Source organism: Schistocerca serialis, chromosome 1 (genome assembly GCF_023864345.2).
Source record: "Schistocerca serialis cubense isolate TAMUIC-IGC-003099 chromosome 1, iqSchSeri2.2, whole genome shotgun sequence".
NCBI classification, from domain to species: Eukaryota; Metazoa; Arthropoda; class Insecta; order Orthoptera; family Acrididae; genus Schistocerca; species Schistocerca serialis.
The window spans coordinates 812,559,202-812,577,986 of NC_064638.1; the positions used below are offsets into that span (position 1 = coordinate 812,559,202).

An 18,785-nucleotide genomic window follows, 5' to 3' on the forward strand; every position below is an offset into this window, starting at 1 on the left:
AGATATAGAAAATACAGAAAACAGAAAAGGAGTGAAGAAAGTTAGCCAGTATACACCCTCTGCCTATGCCCATTTATTCTAACTGATAACTTGGCGATAGTCATAACAATTAAATTAACCAAACAGCCTCCACATTTACCACATACAAGCACTTAGTTTCCCACTCTTATTAACTCATACATGATATTTGTCAGTGATCTCTGTCTTGCATATTACCTACCTCCCACCTTTAAACTCTCAGGTTTTCAAATCTCTTCTGCTGCATTTCCCAGCAACCAGTCTTTCATTCTCATCCTGTCCATAAGTCTCCCCTGACCCACGGTTCTGGAAGACTTTTCTGAACTCTCCCCATTTCCTGAACCTCACCAGTGCTTTCCCTTCACCCCTTCACCTTCTCATTTCAACCCTCCTGCCAGGAGGAGCCATTGGCTCTTAAAGCTTGCAAATTTCAATATCTTTATTTGCGTTTTCTATTGCCACTGTACAGTGTGGATTAGGATCACATAGTCTACAAAATACTGAATTTAATTCACAGCCTTTAAATTTACATTCTCTATTGCAGGCAGTGAAAATTTCACTATTTTTGCTAATGAGCAGCTCTGTATATCATAGTAATTACTTGGCAGAACTACTTAAAGCTTAAACCCCACCGACCATGAAATTAATTAAATCTGAGTACTCCTGAATTAAAAATTGAGACCAAAAAGCATCAATAATGTTAGCAATGGTAACCAAAATCTTTGCGTCTGTGAAAGATTCATCAAAAGTAAAAGAACAGGAACCATAAGCGTAATAAGTAATGAGAAGACATATGAAACTGAATATCACTGTGCTTGTATACACACCTTGCCAATGATGATGATAATCACATGTCCGGCTCAGGGCCACACAGGTTGCTACAGTAAGGGGTGCAAGAAATATGCACAGGCGCCAAGATCTTCCTCTTCCAAATGGTGTAAAAACATGAAGCTTCCCAGCCAAGTAGAAAGCAACAAACCCCATACTTGCAAATGAAACTGAAAATATTCAGAAGCAATGGTCCAACTTATGAACTCAAATTCCAAACATTAAAGGGATACTCACATTACCTATTTTGAAACACTGATGTAAACATAGTAACACAATTCTATAACAGAAGATATTATACCTAAATTAATACATATGCTTAAAGATTAAAAACAGTCTTGATCACAACTTTTTATTTTTATTTTTATTGGAGTGACCGGTTTCAATTCTATTTAAGAACCGTCTTCAGGCTCTGAAAAAACATATTACCAGATAGATTTCAGAGTCTGAAGATGGTTCTTAAATAGATTCGAAACTGGTCACTCCAATAAAAATAAAAAGTTGTGATCAAGACTGTTTTTAATCTTTAAATTTTAATTTAAGTATCGCTGATAATGTTTTCAAAAATTTTATTTTAATACATTTTAATACATATGCACTCTGAAAAAAGTTATACCAATAATCTGTACAAGATGTATGTATATCAACATTCTTCCAAGTTGAAGTTTGAATAGCTGTTTTCTTTGCTTACTACATAACTAACTAATCTTTGGTTTTCATTTAGAGTTCAATTTTTCGGATGATCAGATCATAGGCCTGGTATCAGAAAGATGGTTATTTGGTTTTGACTGATACATCTCACTTCTTTTCAATTTACTCTGCTTTCTATTCCAAACTAATGTCTGTGGAACTCTTTTTCTACTGTCTAGAGGTTGATAATGGCCATGCTAGTTAGAGAATATACTTTCAGGTGTGTGCAGTGAAAGAAATTAATGAAAAATTCCACTTTGGCCATTGTACAGGCAGTTCTTTATTTACTCTTTTTTTCTCTATCTGCAGAAAATTAGAAGTCTTATAAAAATCTAAACTGATTTTCTTGACACAGAAATTTTCATCTAAAACCACTGTTGTACTGCAACTTATTTTTTCCTTAAGCAATCTTATCTGCACCAGTAATTCAGTTATAATGTGATTCCATACTACAGCTTCAGCAGTGAAGCAGCAGAAGCCTTGCATTGCAAATGTATAGTATATGATCTCTGAGCTGCAGTTTGCATTAAGTCCTTAATTGCAGTTTGGGATACAAGAACAGAAAATGTGGAATCTTTTCTGCACACACTATCTAGTCTCAATACTGTACTTATTCAAAACTCCATAAGCTTTCATTTTAAGATTCTTTTAAACTCATTTAATCTTTGGTGTCCTCTTTCCTGTTGTTCACACAGTTGTAATGCTCTTTTCCATTTGTGCTTCAATGACTGTCCCTACTCAGCAAGGGCAGAACAGGAGACGGGGCAGGAGAGGGGGGGGGGGGGGGGACTGGAAGTTAGAAAGGAACCTGAATTTCATTTTTGTGGCAGTACAGATTTTTCTGTGGTGACTACACAAATAAGATTCCCAGGTAATACTAATAAATAATATTTTATTACAAAAAACACAGAAAATGAAGTTATTCACAAACTATATCCTCGTGTACACAATTCCATTAAGTCTGAACACACAAATTGTAATCTTCTTGATTTGGTTTTACAAAAGAAATAAGTCTCAGAGGATACGAGTCCAATGGTGATAACTGTCAATATTGAAATTTTTCAAAGTACAGTTGGACACCTATCACTGATGACAGTTATTACGTGCTATCATTGAATTGAATTGAAGCCATCGAGCGTATACCATCCCAGAAGCACAGTGTCTGACTTAGACTGAGGTCAGGGAGGTGGTGATTCCGGCTGCAACTGCTGGCAGCTTTCTGCAGTACAGCTGTGTTGATCCTCCTTGGCTGTTGCTGCCATTGGAACTGGTTGCTCTGTGGCCTTATGGGCACTTGGGTACAAGTGATCCTGCAGTCATGTTATCAGCACATGCAAGTAGTCCAGCCCATGCAACACTGCCTGCGGCAATTCAATGGTCATGGGTGATGAAAATGGCCCCACCCGTTTCCGTGGTGTCCATCAGAATCTAGAGTTTATGCCAGTGGTGCCAGTTTGCTGCAACATCCTGATTGCTGCTTTTTCTGTCAGCAGGGCACCCTTGTGTGATGCAGTGCACCACACTGCGTAGAACGGGTCACTCAGAATTAACTTGGTAATAGGATTAGCATGAATGGGAAACAGGATGACTGCTTAAGCAGATTCCAAGTCTGTATCAAAATATTCCTCTGGCACCATATCAAGAGTCGCATTCTGACCTGCCAGAAGATGGGAGAGAACATCCATGTTCATGGTTTGCGTCGTAGAGCGGTACTGAATACCATATGCCTACATTGACAAAAATATGGCTCACCCCTGGATACACTGTGTTGTTTTTTGTGGACTACCAGCTTCCATATGAAAAAGGGGCAGCAGCAGCTTGTGGTCAGTCAAGAGCGTAACCCATTGGCTGTTGACTAATCACAGAATGTTTTGAGCATAGAAATGATTGCCAGGGCATCTTTCTCTATCTGGGTGTAGATGCATTACGCCATCATCAGAGTTTTGAAGTAAAGACACTAGGGCGTTCCATGCAGTTTATCTTGTGGGATAGAGCCTCTCCAAGCCCATAATCAGAGGCGTCTGCAGCCACTATTAACAATTTCCGAGGATCATACACTATCAGATAGACTGGATGGAGGAAAGTCTGCTTGAGGTCTAAGAAGGTTTTTTGACAGATGGGTGATCACTGACGCTTTACGTCTTTTCATATAAGGTGTGCAAGGGCTCCTCAATGGATGCGGTGTGGGGAGTAAATTTCCAATAATAGTTTTATTGCCCAAGAACCGACTAATTGTTTGGTATCAGTGGCGCTGAGACTTCTTGTACGGCCTCTACATGTCGAGGTGTTGAGAAGATCCCTGAAGTGCTAAAAATGTGTCTGAGGTATCCTACCTTTTGGGCAAAAAACCCACATTTCTCTTTGTTGCATTTCAAGGTTGGCTTGAAACAGTGACTCCAGATTCTGCAAAAGATCCCTTGAATCCTTTCCCAGGGCAATAATGTCATCTAAATAACTCACAGGTTCAAGGACATCACGTGTCAGCTGCTCCATAGAGCAATGGAAAATAGTGGATGCACTTGAAATCCCAAATGCCAATTGTTTATACTGGAATAAGCCAAACGGATTACTGATCACTAGACCTCGAATTTTAGGTAAAAACCTAGTTTGTTCCTCATTAAATAAAGGCAATAAAAGTTGTACATACACAAATTATGCCAATTTATGATCGAAAATGCTAGTTTTATAGCACCTAATATATCTAATTTCAGGTTAGTACCTGATTGTACCTAAATTTTAAAAATCCAATTAAATAAATTTTTTTATGACTAACATTCTCTCATGGTCTTCCCAGCTAAGAATTACGCAAATATTTTATCGAAAATTGTAATTTTATAGTACCTAAAATACCTAATTTCATGTTAGAACCTGACTGTACCTCATTTTTAAAAATCCTAAAAATACCTAATTTCATGTTAGAACCTGACTGTACCTAATTTCTAAAAAATCCAATCAAATAAAATTTGTATGACTAAAACTACTCTTCTGGTCTTCCTGGCTACTTAGAAAACAGTAATTGAATGATAACTGCTTGCATACGTGAACGCCAATTAGTAGTCACACAACGACAGCATACGCCAGGCTGTTCCAGCCCGCCCTGCTCTGCAGAGCGTTGTCGCTCGCTGTGAACCGTTAAATGAGCCAGGAGGGCAAGGAGGAGACTTGTGATCCGCCTCTGGCACCTTCCTACCCTGTCAGACCAGCCTGTTTAAAACACCTGCACTGTCTTCATTCAGTTGGTCAGTGTGCTGCTTGGATGTGGTGAAATATTTCACAGTGACAGTGTATTTGTGGAAAGTCAAGCGTGCCGAAAGTAGCCAGCTACAAATCTTCTCTGATTCATCAGGGTCAATCCAAATGAAGAGGTCCAATAAAAATTAAATTGGTTGCTTGACCATTTCTAAATACTTTAATTTTTTTGTGTGTGATTACCCTATAATTGAGAAGTCCAAACAGTTTTTTAAAAAATTTTACCTTTCACCTTTACTGAATGGTGGCCATTTTCATTTGTAAGCACGCGACAATCTTTCAGTTTACAGATATTAGCAAAAATATGAATATCTCTGCACTGGGTTAAGTTACAACACTGCAATTTACATGATTGCTTTTAGAAAAGTGTCCTCTACAACACTGTCTATTACACAAAATACCCTAAATTCAAAAATAACCAGTCAAAATGACCTCCAAAGTTCGGTATCTAAATTTTTAAAAATCCACTTTTTAGGCCCAAAAATAACAAACAAGGAGTGATTTATGAGAGTCTATTTTTTTCCTATAATTAAATATCATACACTACTAGCCTCATATACAGCAAGAACACTTATATATGTTTCCTTAATTTTATATGAAGGTAGTATCTGTTCCCGAAAGAACAGATACTATTGATGACCGTGCAGCTTCTCTAGAATGAAATGATTGTTAAATCAACACCCTAGCTGCAAACAGGCATTGTATACATCATTGGGGACATGTTGAAAATGTGTGCCCTGACCGGGACTCGAACCGGGGTCTCCTGCTTATATGGTAGACGCTCTACCCATCTGAGCCACCGAGGGCACAGGGGATAGTGCACCTGCAGGGACTTATCCCTTGCACGTTCCCCGTGAGACCCACATTCTCAACATGTCCAAACCAGATACTACTTCATATACAGTTAAAATATGGCTACCCGGCCACTGACCTTCTGGTGAAAATGCACACAATATGCCCCAACTCGTACGGGACTTGATAGATTAAGCTGCAACGAGTAATGAGTGTGATGGGCAAACATCTATTAGGCACACTACGAATGCAGTGGTGTGGACATGTTGGGAATGTGGGTCTCACGGGGAGATTGCAAGGGATAAGTCCCTGCAGATGCACTATCCTCTGTGCCCTTGGTGGCTCAGATGGATAGAGTGCCTGCCATGTAAGCAGGAGATCCCGGGTTCGAGTCCCGGTCAGGGAACGCATTTTCACCATGTCCCCAACGATGTATATCAATGCCTGTTTGCAGCTAGGGTGTCAATTTAATTACCATTTTGTTTCCTTATTTTTTATGAATTTTCGAAATTTGAAAATTTTCATTTTTTGTAAAGTTTGGGGTTAGTTATATCAGGTGGGACTCAATATAAAAATACGATTTTTGAACAGTTTTTACACCTATATAATAGCAATGTACTGTAAAGATTTCAACATTGATATCTGACTGTGAACAAAGATATTAATTTTTGAAAACAAGGAGATAATTCACATTACTCTACAACTGATCTTATGGCTGTTGCCTATTCATGTGTGATAGTGGCAGGATATAATCAACTATTATTGAAGTAAGGTACTGAATTATATACAAAAAGTGGAAACATGACTGAAATAACGTTTATATTATTCTGACATACTTAAAATAAATATTTTCAATTAACATCCTTCAAGATGCGACTGTTCCTAAACCTGGTGATGAATGTTAAGAACACTTATTTGTTCTGACAGCTTCTGTGATATAGAATAAGACCTCCCAGTTGCTGTGGTAAGTTCAAGCACTGAAAGTCTCCTTAAAACATTTTCCATTGGTGTCCAAACTTTGTCACTATTAGATTTCTTGAATGATGTTCTTGGGCCAGCAGGGTGGTAAAAATGCACATAAACATCATTGTTTTCCAAACTTATTCTTTCAACCTCTGCAAGCCACCACTGTCCAACATACACACATGCCACTATGTCATTCAATATTAAAGATAGAGATGTAATTTTACTGACACAATGATCCTCATAAATTTCAGTTTCTGATGTTACATAGCACTGAACTACGTTTTCTGCAGTGCCAAGGAATTTGAGGAAATGCCTTGTTCCTTTTATTGCTATACAGTTTTCAAATCTGGTTTGAAGTGTTGTTTTCATATGCAGAACCACTTCTTCTTTCTTGATCAGAAAATAGGTAATGCCTTTAATATTATCCTTGCAAAAGACATACATGTCCTGTACTGTGAGAATTTGGTCTGTGGTTAGTCTTTGTACGCTGACTTTACTTACTTCACGTTTTGTTGTACCTCCTGCCCCATCAAATGCATTTTTACTATGACAAGATGCAAAAAAGTGCCATTCAGCCTCCAACCCAAAGTCTACTTTGTGGTTGCACAGATTTGAAAAATTATTTTTGTTGTTATACTGACTACCACTTCCATCTGGAAAGTATATCAGCTTCTCAACCTTGGGAAAATTTTTGTTTATGTTTCTTGTTGCATACTTTTGAAACAATGATATGAATATAATAGAGGGAAACATTACACATGGGAAAATATATATAAAAAAACAAAGATGCTGTGACTTACCACATGAGAAAGCGCTGGTAGATAGACACAATAAAAAACACACACACAAATTTCAAGCTTTCACAACCCAAGGTTGCTTCATCAGGAAAGAGGGAAGGAGAGGGAAAGACTAAAGGATGTGGGTTTTAAGGGAGAGGATAAGGAGTCATTCCAATCCCGGGAGCAGAAAGACTTACCTTAGGGGGAAAAAAAGGACAGGCACACACACACACACACACACACACACACACACACACACACACACACACACACACATATACAGACACAGCATTTACACATGTCTGCCAGAATCTAATTTGATAACAGATCAGCATGTTTTGGTCAGCCACTGTGTTGATATAAAATCCAGCCTGTTTTCTGAAGCCAGTACGGAACCTGAGATATGGCAAACCACCAGCCATGTCCATATTATGTGCAGGCAGAATTGTAGGAGGCAGTATTTTCCAACAGCAATATCAAATTATCTTTTGCTATGACCATTTTTAATCATTCTCATTTTTCTGATTTTATGCTTCTGCCACTTCAAATCTGTCTGTGACATGTTTTACACAGTGGAATAGAAAATACCATCATTATTGATCCTCTGAAAGTTTCTTCTTTATGATTCAATAATATCTTTTAGTTTTGGTTCCCAAGAAACATGTAGCAAAACAAGTACTTTATTCGACACTATTTCTCCAGTGGCCCGAGCTTTTTCTATTTCTTGTTTTGTTTTGTCCTCTTACCTTTCAATTCTTGAAGAACATTTTTTCTTCTCCTCTTCATTTACCATTTGTTTTCCAGACAGTTCCATTTGCCGTATCAAACAGTGTTTCCACCATCCTGTTTCAATAATACGCCGCTGTGATATCCAGGCATATAGGAAGGTGATTGCAGACAGTATTCCTTTGGGGTTTGGACAATAGTGAATCAAGTAACTAAATGTGTGATAAAAAATAAAATACTATACCATTACCCTATAAATTATCAATTTTGTTATAAAGTATGATAACAGTACACTGTATGTAACAAAGTTGTGAAAACTACCATAAAAACTTATCCATATGGGAGCCACAAAAATGAGAAGTTTCCTATTATTTGGTTTCTACGCAGTTAAGCTGCAGAACTTTTACAAATAAGAAAAGAAGAAATAAAACTAGGATTACTTAAAGTCCAGCTGACAGTGAGGCCAATAGAGAGCAGAACACAAAGAAGGATTGGACAAGGAAATTGGATGTGTCCTTGCCAAAGAAACCATCATAGAATTTGCCTTAACTGATTTAGTGAAACCACAGAAAATCTAAATCTAGACAGCAAGACATATATCAAACCCTACTCCTCCCAAATGTGCCTTAATGATTATAGAACTTTGCACATTTATTCAGAATTATGGAAGAATGACGATTCCATTTATTGTTTCAAATTTGTCACCTGATGGAATGTAACATTAGAATACAATGTTACACAGACAAGAAAATTACACGCAAATTTCAATCGAACTGCAGTACCACAATGAACTCATTTTTGTCTCCCCTTAGGTACATCAGCCTAAATCTCTTGTGCAGCTAAGATCAGCAAACAATTTATCCCTTGTTACGATCCTAAAACAGATAAGTCACATGCCATGCATGCAAGAGGTGTGAACATTTAAGGCCATGTCTTAGCTAAGACTAATCCATAAGCTTCGAGTAAAGAAAATGTATGCAAGAGAATTTGCAGATGCTGGTAATGGTCAAGATTTGTGCTGAATAACTGAAGTTTTATTACTGTTCTCTGCATGTTCAGGAACACATCTTATCTACAACACATGGAGACTAGCAAGACAAGCAATGAAACATCACAAGCCATCACTGCTTACAATGACTGTGAAATACATATGCTTCAGAAGAGCTGACATTTACAAGATCTTGACTAATTACAATTTCGAGTGCTAGCACACAGTAAAAATGGGAAAAACCATTTAAAATGTATGTATGGTTATGTGGCTATGATGTGCAGACTGATTCACAGCATTATACGTTGTGATTTTAAGCTGTTTACTCAAGAGTCCACAATGTATAACAAAGCCTGTCAAGAATATTGATTTATGTGAAGAAAATTGTTATGGAATTAATGCAGTCTTTCATTGGAAATTAAGTATATTCTGCATAACAATAATTAAATATAAATACTGCAAATGAGTCGGGTGTAGGCTAATAATCAAGACAATTAACATAGATGTTCACAATGGAAACTGTAGTTAAGTAACTATTGAAGACTAATAGCAAAATTTTAGAACCGACAGTGACTTTCCAAATCAAATTAATGTATGTGTACTTCAGGGTTTATTGAAGTAAAAGTTTCATTCTAATTCTAGGATCTTCACAAGCAATGATTACTTACAAGATGAATGCCCACTAGGAAAACTTTTACGTCCCTCCCAGACTACACTCTCATCTCCTGTGCACTCTAGATCAGGGTTAACTTCTCCATCTGGAAAGCAGCGCCAGAAAAAGTCAGGTCGCGGTCGTCCTAAAATATACAAATTGGTGTAGCATTTTTACCAAATCATTTTATTTTAGTAGTACAATAAGGTAAAAAAACAGGTTGAGTGAAAAACTTTGAGCCGTTTAAGTGTTCTCATTAAAATCTATTGTGAAATTACTTACCAACAATTAGTTTTATCATGTTAGTGAGTGCACCATTTAGGGAAAGCCCTAAAGTCAAACTCAGAACTGCCTGACAAACATCAATTTTGTCCCTCTGCAGTAGGAACATGGCAAATATGACAGCTGCTGGTGTAATGAAAACCAGGGGCTGTAAGAAGATTGATTCTTGAGCACCACATTACAGAAGAGATGAGCTGATTTAAAGTGCATACAGACAATAGTGCTTACCCATAACATAACAACAGGAACATAGCTCTCACTTCTGGGATTTTTATACAACCATAATTCATCAGGGTGTATTTTCCTTGAAAAGGGTTTTGCACCTTCCAGTTCACTGTAAAGCAGAGGAAAATAATTTCTTCCTTTCTCTCTTTGTATAACACTACAAAAAAACATTAGTTTGTGTATATATATATATATATATATATATATATATATATATATATATATATATATATATATATATATATATATATATAAGAGTATATATAAGATATATATAAGAGTATATATAAGATATATATATATATATAAGAGTATATATAAGAGTATAAGAAATGGTTCGATGACCTCCAGATTAGTGTACTGCATGGCCTGGCAGCAGCCCCAACCTCAAGCCCATTTTAGAAGTTGTGGTCAAGGCTTAAAATCAGGGTTTTACGACGAAATCCCAGTAAAAAGAGGGAGCTCCTTCAGGCCATCGTCAGTCCTTGGTGCAGAGTGATCAAACCAGATCTCCGACATCTGGTGCACTCGATGCTGCGCAGAGTTGACGCAGGGATTACATCAGAATGACATCCCACATTTTATTTATTGATTTTATTTATCGAATGGCGTTTAAGTACATTTCAGTACTGGATCACGTTATTATACATTACATAACATTACATGTATTCACAGACAAACATCTAGTCCTTGTATATATTCAATGGATTTTTGGGATGCCATCAGGAGTTCTTCGAAGACCGCACTGAACGCTTTGGCACAGCTGGCGAAGACAGCAGGCCCCATTTGAAAAGTGAGTCAACACATCTTCCATGCCCAGTTCTTAGTCGGTTCAGAGTTGACCAGACCTTGCGGGGCTCATCAAACCCAGGAACTGCATCAGTAATACAACGCATTAGGTGGCAAGTTGTTTGGGCATTCTGGAGCCATTCCTTTCTCCAAGAGTTGATGTCAGCCGCAATCAGGCTGTAGAGAGCAAGAGGAGGATGTCTTGAACGAAGCCTCTTGATACTCAGGTCAGCTATATCGATGTGTACCGGTAGTTCAGGGTTTGCTTCGATCTTGTTGTATTCCCTGACCGAGGGAATATATATATATATATATATATATATATATATATATATATCACACACAAAATAACTGCAGTTCATCCACATCCTTATGTAATACCCTCACAAACATGTCAAAAATAAAATATACTAATGTGAGCAGTATTTATTAGTGACAAAGAGATTCTAGAAGATATACTCCACAATTACTCACCTTTACAAGAACTATTATTTCAAGAGAGGTGTGGTATGAGGGTCATTCAGTAAATAATGCCTCAGTTCTTTTTATAGCCATTAATATCTATAGGCATATGAACTATAAAGTGCTTCAAATTTGATGTTTCTTCAAATGATTCCATCAGATGGCAAAGCCGTAGTAAACCATCAAATTGATATTTACACAGGACGCTCATCACAACGAATGAGCTGCAGTTGAATTTTTGGTTGTGGAAATAGAAAGTGTGGTGAACATCCACAAACATTTTTGTTCAGTGCGTGGTAATGATATAGTTGATAGAAGTGCTGTTGGGTCAGGATGTATAGATATTGCAATTCATAATCGGCCACATTTGTGACATACTATCAAAGCCACCGCATCCAAAACGGTGAACCATGCAGATACCATTATTTGCGCTGAGCAGCACACTAAAACTTAACAATTTGCTCTACAGTTTGTGGTGATACTTGGCTGACATAAGCCTATAGAATGTGATGGGGACTACATAGAAAATTAGTGTGTAGACTATATTGATACCAAATTCTAACTCTTAATATGACTAGAGAAAAAACTGTGGGGCATTATTTATTGAATGAACCTTGTCTACATTTCAAGTATCAGTGGAGGCAATGTGAATTTAGAAAACTGGTATGGAAAACACACACTTTTTTGCCATCTGTTTTATTAATTATTTATTTTTATGATCAAGGTTTCAGGTTATTAGCCAATGTCTAGCGTAAATGACAATGACGATGATGTGCATAATTGTACAGCAAAGAATTCACCATCCTAAAATAAATTATATGTAATACCAAATATACAAAAATGATACTTTCATAATCATAGGACATTAAAATAAATAAATAACTGGCACATTGATTTATAATTAGGCATAATTTTACAAAATTTGATTGAGTCACATGTAGCAATATCAAGAAGTGCAAAGTAACTGAAGTCTGTTTGCTCATTCAGTAGCTATTCAGGACGATTCTGGACATAAACATGTGTTTGGTTTTCAATGGAGCAAGGTCATAACCATTGCAATGCAAATAACTTATTGAAGAAATGAACAAGTATAAAACACTCTACAGCTTACAACAGTTTAAAATAAATTGGCAAAAATCTCACCACCAATTCCAATATAAGTTTCATTTCTCTTCACAGATTTCCCTTAGCAATTCTGATAGTGGCTAGGTGTATTTATATGAAGATAACACAGTTCAACATGTGAGTGACTAATTCATCTCCATTTAATTTATCTCTAAAGACTTTGTTTCTCAAACAACCTTGCAGATAAAAGTCCGATGGAGTAAGGTGTAGAAACCTCCGCGGACCAACAAACATGGCCTGTGTGACCAATCTACCAACCAGTAAGTCAGAAAGTTATCTATGGTGCATATGATATGAAGTGTGCAACATTTTCAACAATACATAGTATGAATAGGACTAACCCCTTCAACAACATCCCATTCATCAAGCATCATCACCAGTGTGAAAGTGTTGTACCTACTGAAGATACAAACTGTAGAACAAGTCACATTGATGTAAAGTACATAATCTTTTTGTAACACATACTGAAATTATTTGTGTGCTTGTAATAAGACTAAATTCAACTGACTGAAGAATAGGTTCTACGTTATCTGCAATTTTTCCAATGCCACATGTAGAAGAAATATGTCACACAGAACTGTATCAGTGTCAACGATTGTTGAAAATACAAATAAACTTCATTAAATTCAGGAATCTGTAGTTGGAAAACCATCTAAGGTATTCTTCACAAGCGGCAGTCAAGTTTCCATTACAAAATCTGTAAGAAAATATCAAGCTGATGTGAGCAGCAAATTATACATTTGTGCTGCAATGTTGTTTATACTTACAAGGCGTGATCAAAAAGCAATGGAAATTTTTCAATTTAGCAAGCTTTATACATCCGATTTCAATCTTTCTTTCCTTTTTTTTTTTTTTACACAGTGTCCTGATGTATGTTTGCTTTTCAGCTGTATTGAATATTTAGGAATATTTAATTTATTGTTAACACTCGAAAAGGTTATATGTGTTTTTGAGTGCTCTGTGACTTTTTACTTTAGAAAATGGTCGGTCAAAGAATTTGCATTAACTTTTGCTTGAAAAATAGAATAAAGTGCAGCATCGCATTCAAAATGTTGACCGTGGCATCTGGCAAATCTATCGTGAGTAAGATAAGAGTTTATAAATAGTATAAACATTTCAAACAGTTCGAGAATAAATTGAAGATGACAACTGCACTAGACACCCTGGAACATCAATTACTGATGACAATGTGGAACAATTAAAGAAATTGTTGTGGAAATCGCCGAATGACCATTTTTTTTTTTGGGGGGGGGGGGGGGGGGGGCGGGGGGCATGAAATGTTTAGCAGCAAACTTTTTTCCAAAACTGTTGAATTTTGACCAAAAATGACATTGCGTAGACATCGCTCAGGAATAGGAATTGCCAAATGAAGACAACAACAATGTAGAACTTCTAAAGAAGGTTATAACAGGTGATGAAGCGTCAGTGCTTGAGTATGATGTTGAAACAAAGGCCCAATCATCCAAATGAAAACTGCCTCAAGAGACAAGACCAGAAAGATTCGACAAATTCCACCACATATGAAGGTTCTCCTCACTCATTCCTTTGATTACACTGGGATAGTGCATCTTGAGTTCCTGCCTTATAGTCATGCTGTCAGTATGGAATATTACCTGGAAAGTAAGAGCCATTTGCATGAAGCAGTCCAAAGAAAAGTACCAGAACTGTGGCAAAACCACTTGTGGAAATTGCATCATGATAATGCCCCCACTCACACCTCAATGCTCATTCACAATTTTTTTGATAAAAAACAAAACCTTTATGTAGCCTAAGCCACCATATTCATCGGACATGGCCCCTCGCGACTTCTTTCTATTCCCATGAAAGGGTGTTGCTTTGCCACCATTGATAAGATAAAAACAGACTCAATGATGGTGCTGAACACCATAATGAAAAGTAAGTTCCAGAAGCGCTTCAAAGACTGGAAAAAGTGCAGGCACAAGTGTATTATATCTGAAGGAGATTACTTTAAAGTGACAAAGGTGGTGGTGATGAATAAATCGAGATTCTTTCAGAGAAACAAAAAGTTTTGTTAATTTTTGATCACACCTCACATATTAAAAAAAGACAATAAGCTTTAAACAACATCCTCAGTTAGTTCGGACAAAACAGTTGTAAAGAGTTAGTCAACTGTCTTACAACTGTGCATAGTGTTCAGAACCGTATGCATTAAATTTCTATCCACTCAAAACTTATCACTTGAAATATTCACCATTACTTTCATCTACAAACATACTTTGCAAGTCACCGAATACTATAGCGCATAGTGTATGGTATCTTGTACCAACCACTACACATTAAATCCTTTCCTGTTCCATTGCTTCCATATGAGCCGTAATTTCTCTTACTTTTGTGGTCCTTAAGCGAAATGTACACTGGCGGTAATAGAATCATTCTGCAGTCAGCTTCAACAGCCAGTTCTCTAAATTTTTCAACAGTGTTCCTCAAAAAGAGCATCAGCTTCCCTGCAGGTATTCCCATTTTGAGTTTCCAAACCATCTCTGTAAAACTTGCATGTTGAATGAACCTATCATTTATAGATCTAGCAGTCCACCTCTAAACTACTTGAATGCCTTCCTTTAATCAGACCTGGTGCAGATCCCAAACACTCTAGCAGTACTCAAGAATGGATTGCACTAGTGATCTACATGCAGAAGAAGAAATTTTGCCTAAGTCATCTTCTATCCTTACAGTCACTCAACGATGACACCTTCCTGTAAAGCACAGCACCATTAGCAAGTGGATGCAGATGGCTGCTCATCTTGTCAGCAAGACCATTTATATATACAGAGAATAATAATAGTCCTATCATACTTCCCTGGGACATTCCCGACAATATCCTTGTCTCTGATGAACACTCCCCGTCATGAACAATGAACTGGGTTCTATTACTTAAGAAGTCTTTGAGTGAATCACATATCAGGGAACCTACTCCATATGCTCGTAACATTATTAACAGCCTACTTCCCAAAAATCTACGAATAGGAGTCTGCTTGTTGCCAATGTTAAGGGTACAGGTCTGTGATTTTGTGGGTCTGTTCTTTTACCCTTCTTATATACCAAGAGTCACCTGCATTTTTCCTAGTCACTTCATAATTTGCACTGGGCATGAGATTTGAAATAAATGCAAGCTAAGAAGGAACCAATGCAGAAGAGTAATCTTTGTAGAACTAAACTGGGATTCCATTCAGACCTGGCAACTTACTAGTTTTCAACTCGCAGTTGCTTCTCTGCACCAGGAACACCTATTCCTGTTGTTGTTGTTGTTGTTGTTGTTGTTGTTGCTGTTGTGGTCTTCAGTCCTGAGACTGGTTTGATGCAGCTCTCCATGCCACTCTATCCTGTGCAAGCTTCTTCATCTCCCAGTACGTACTGCAACCTACATCCTCCTGAATCTGCTTAGTGTATTCATCTCCTGGTCTCCCTCTACGATTTTTACCCTCCACGCTGCCCTCCAATACTAAATTGGTGATCCCTTGATGCCTCAGAACATGTCCTCCCAACCGATCCCTTCTTCTAGTCAAGTTGTGCCACAAACTCCTCTTCTCCCCAATCCTGTTCGGTACCTCCTCATTAGTTATGTGATCTACCCATCTAATCTTTAGCATTCTTCTGTAGCACCATATTTCGAAAGCTTCTATTCTCTTCTTGTCCAAACTATTTATCGTCCATGTTTCACTTCCATACATAGCTACACTCCATACAAATACTTTCAGAAACGACTTCCTGACACTTAAATCTATACTCGATGTTAACAACTTTCTCTTCTTCAGAAACACTTTCTTTGCCATTGCCAGTCTACATTTTATATCCTCTCTACTTTGACCATCATCAGTTATTTTGCTCCCCAAATAGCAATACTTCTTTACTACTTTAAGTGTCTCATTTCCTAATCTAACTCCCTCAGCATCACCAGACTTAATTCAACTACATTCCATTATCCTGGTTTTGCTTTAGTTGATGTTCATCTTATATCTTCCTTTCAAGACACTGTCCATTCCGTTCAATTGCTCTTCCAAGTCCTTTGCTGTCTCCCTTTCATGCCCCTCGACTCTTAGAACTGCCATCTGCTTTCTGTACAAATTGTAAATAGCCTTTCACGCCCTGTATTTGACGCCTGCCACCTTCAGAATTTGAAAGTCCACATTGTCAAAAGCTTTCTCTAAGTCTTCAAATGCTAGAAAATGTAAATTTGCCTTTTCTTAATCTAGCTTCTAAAATAAGTCGTAGGGTCAGTATTGCCTCACGTGTTCCCATATTTCTACGGACTCCAAACTGATCTTCCCCGAGGTCGGCTTCTACCAGTTTTTCCATTCGTCTGTAAAGAATTCGCGTTAGTATTTTGCAGCCGTGACTTATTAAACTGATAGTTCAGTAATTCTCACATCTGTCAACGCCTGCTTTCTTTGGGATTGGAATTATTATATTCTTCTTGAAGTCTGAGGGTATTTCCCCTGTCTCATACATTTTGTTCACCAGATGGTAGAGTTTTGTCGGGACTGGCTCTCCTAAGGCTGTCAGTAGTTCTAATGGAATGTTGTCTACTCCCGGCGCCTTGTTTCGACTTAAGTCTTTCAGTGCTCTGTCAAACTCTTCACGCAGTATCATATCTTCCATTTCATCTTCATCTACATTCTCTTTCATTTCTATAACATTGCCCTCAAGTACATCGCCCTTGTATAGACACTCTATATACTCATTCCAACTTTCTGCTTTCCCTTCTATGCTCAGAACTGGGTTTCCGTCTGAGCTCTTGATATTCATACAAGTGGTTCTCTTTTCTCCAAAGGTCTCTTTAATTTTCCTGAAGGCAGTATCTATCTTACCCCTAGTGAGATAAGCCTCTACATCCTTACATTTGTCCTCTAGCCATGCCTGCTTAGCCATTTTGCACTTCCTGTCGATCTCATTTTTGAGACGTTTGTATTCCTTTTTGTCGGCTTCATTAACTGCATTTTTATATTTTCTCCTTTCGTCAATTAAATTCAATATTTCTTCTGTCACCCAAGGATTTCTACTAGCCCTCGTCTTCTTACCTATTTGATCCTCTGCTGCTTTCACTACTTCATCCCTCAAAGCTACCCATTCTTCTTCTACTGTATTTCCTTCCCCCATTCTTGTCAATTGTTCCCTTATGCTCTCCCTGAAACTCTGTACAACCTCTGGTTTAGTCAGTTTATCCAGGTCCCATCTCCTTTTTGCAGTTTCTTCAGATTTAATCTACAGTTCATAACCAATAGAGATTGTGGTCAGAGTCCACATCTGCCCCTGGAAATGTCTTACAATTTAAAACCTGGTTCCTAAATCTCTGTCTTATCATTATATAATCTATCTGAAACCTGTCTGTATCTCCAGGCTTCTTCCATGTATACAACCTTCTTTTATGATTCTTGAACCAAGTGTTAGCTATGATTAAGTTGTGCTCTGTGCAAAATTCCACCAGGCAGCTTCCTCTTTCATTTCTTACCCCCAATCCACATTCACCTACTAAGTTTCCTTCTCTTCCTTTTCCTACTATCGAATTCCAGTCACCCGTGACTAATAAATTTTCGTCTCTCTTCACTATCTGAATAATTTCTTTTATCTCATCATACATTTCTTCAATTTCTTCGTCATCTGCAGAGCTAGTTGGCACATAGACTTTTACTACTGTCGTAGGCGTGGGCTTCGTGTGTATCTTGGCCACAACAATGCGTTCACTGTGCTGTTTGTAGTAGCTTACCCACATTCCTATTGTTTTATTCATTATTAAACCTACTCTTGCATTACATCTATTTGATTTTGTATTTATAACCCTGTATTCACCTGACCAAAAGTCTTGTTCCTCCTGCCACCGAACTTCACTAATTCCCACTATATCTAACTTTAACCTATCCATTTCCCTTTTTAAATTTTCTAACCTACCTGCCCGATTAAGGGATCTGACATTCCACACTCCGATCCATAGAACACCAGTTTTCTTTCTCCTCCTACGTCCTCCATATGGGATTCTGTGTGATGGTCAAATGATGGTATGTTTGTATGATCTTGCTGTGTGAATTATTTCCTGAATGCAAAAATTAAGACTTCAGCTTTCCTTTTGCCATCTTCTACTACTGTACCAGACCGGTAAATGAGCGACTTATTGCTTCCTCAGCACTGTCCAAATTTTGTCTTTAAACCATGGAGGGCCTTTTCCATCTTTAATCCACTTACTTGACACATACTTCTTCAC

At 37.6% G+C, this 18,785-nt stretch overlaps 1 protein-coding gene and 1 non-coding gene across 3 annotated transcripts in view; one reads left to right on the forward strand and one right to left on the reverse strand.

Annotated features, from left to right (window-relative positions):
* LOC126458279 (phospholipid phosphatase 5) overlaps positions 1-18,785 on the reverse strand; it is a 53,465-nt gene that overhangs the window by 18,581 nt on the left and 16,099 nt on the right. For both annotated transcript variants that reach the window (XM_050095214.1, XM_050095223.1), the window contains exons 2-5: positions 10,199-10,304; positions 9,971-10,118; positions 9,705-9,833; positions 846-1,016 (exon numbers count right to left, since the gene is read on the reverse strand). In XM_050095214.1, the coding sequence (XP_049951171.1) occupies positions 846-1,016; positions 9,705-9,833; positions 9,971-10,118; positions 10,199-10,304 (554 nt within the window). The remainder of the gene's footprint in view (positions 1-845; positions 1,017-9,704; positions 9,834-9,970; positions 10,119-10,198; positions 10,305-18,785) is intronic.
* On the forward strand, positions 5,910-5,983 carry Trnat-ugu (transfer RNA threonine (anticodon UGU)). The gene has a single exon. It is a non-coding gene; the product is annotated as a tRNA-Thr (tRNA).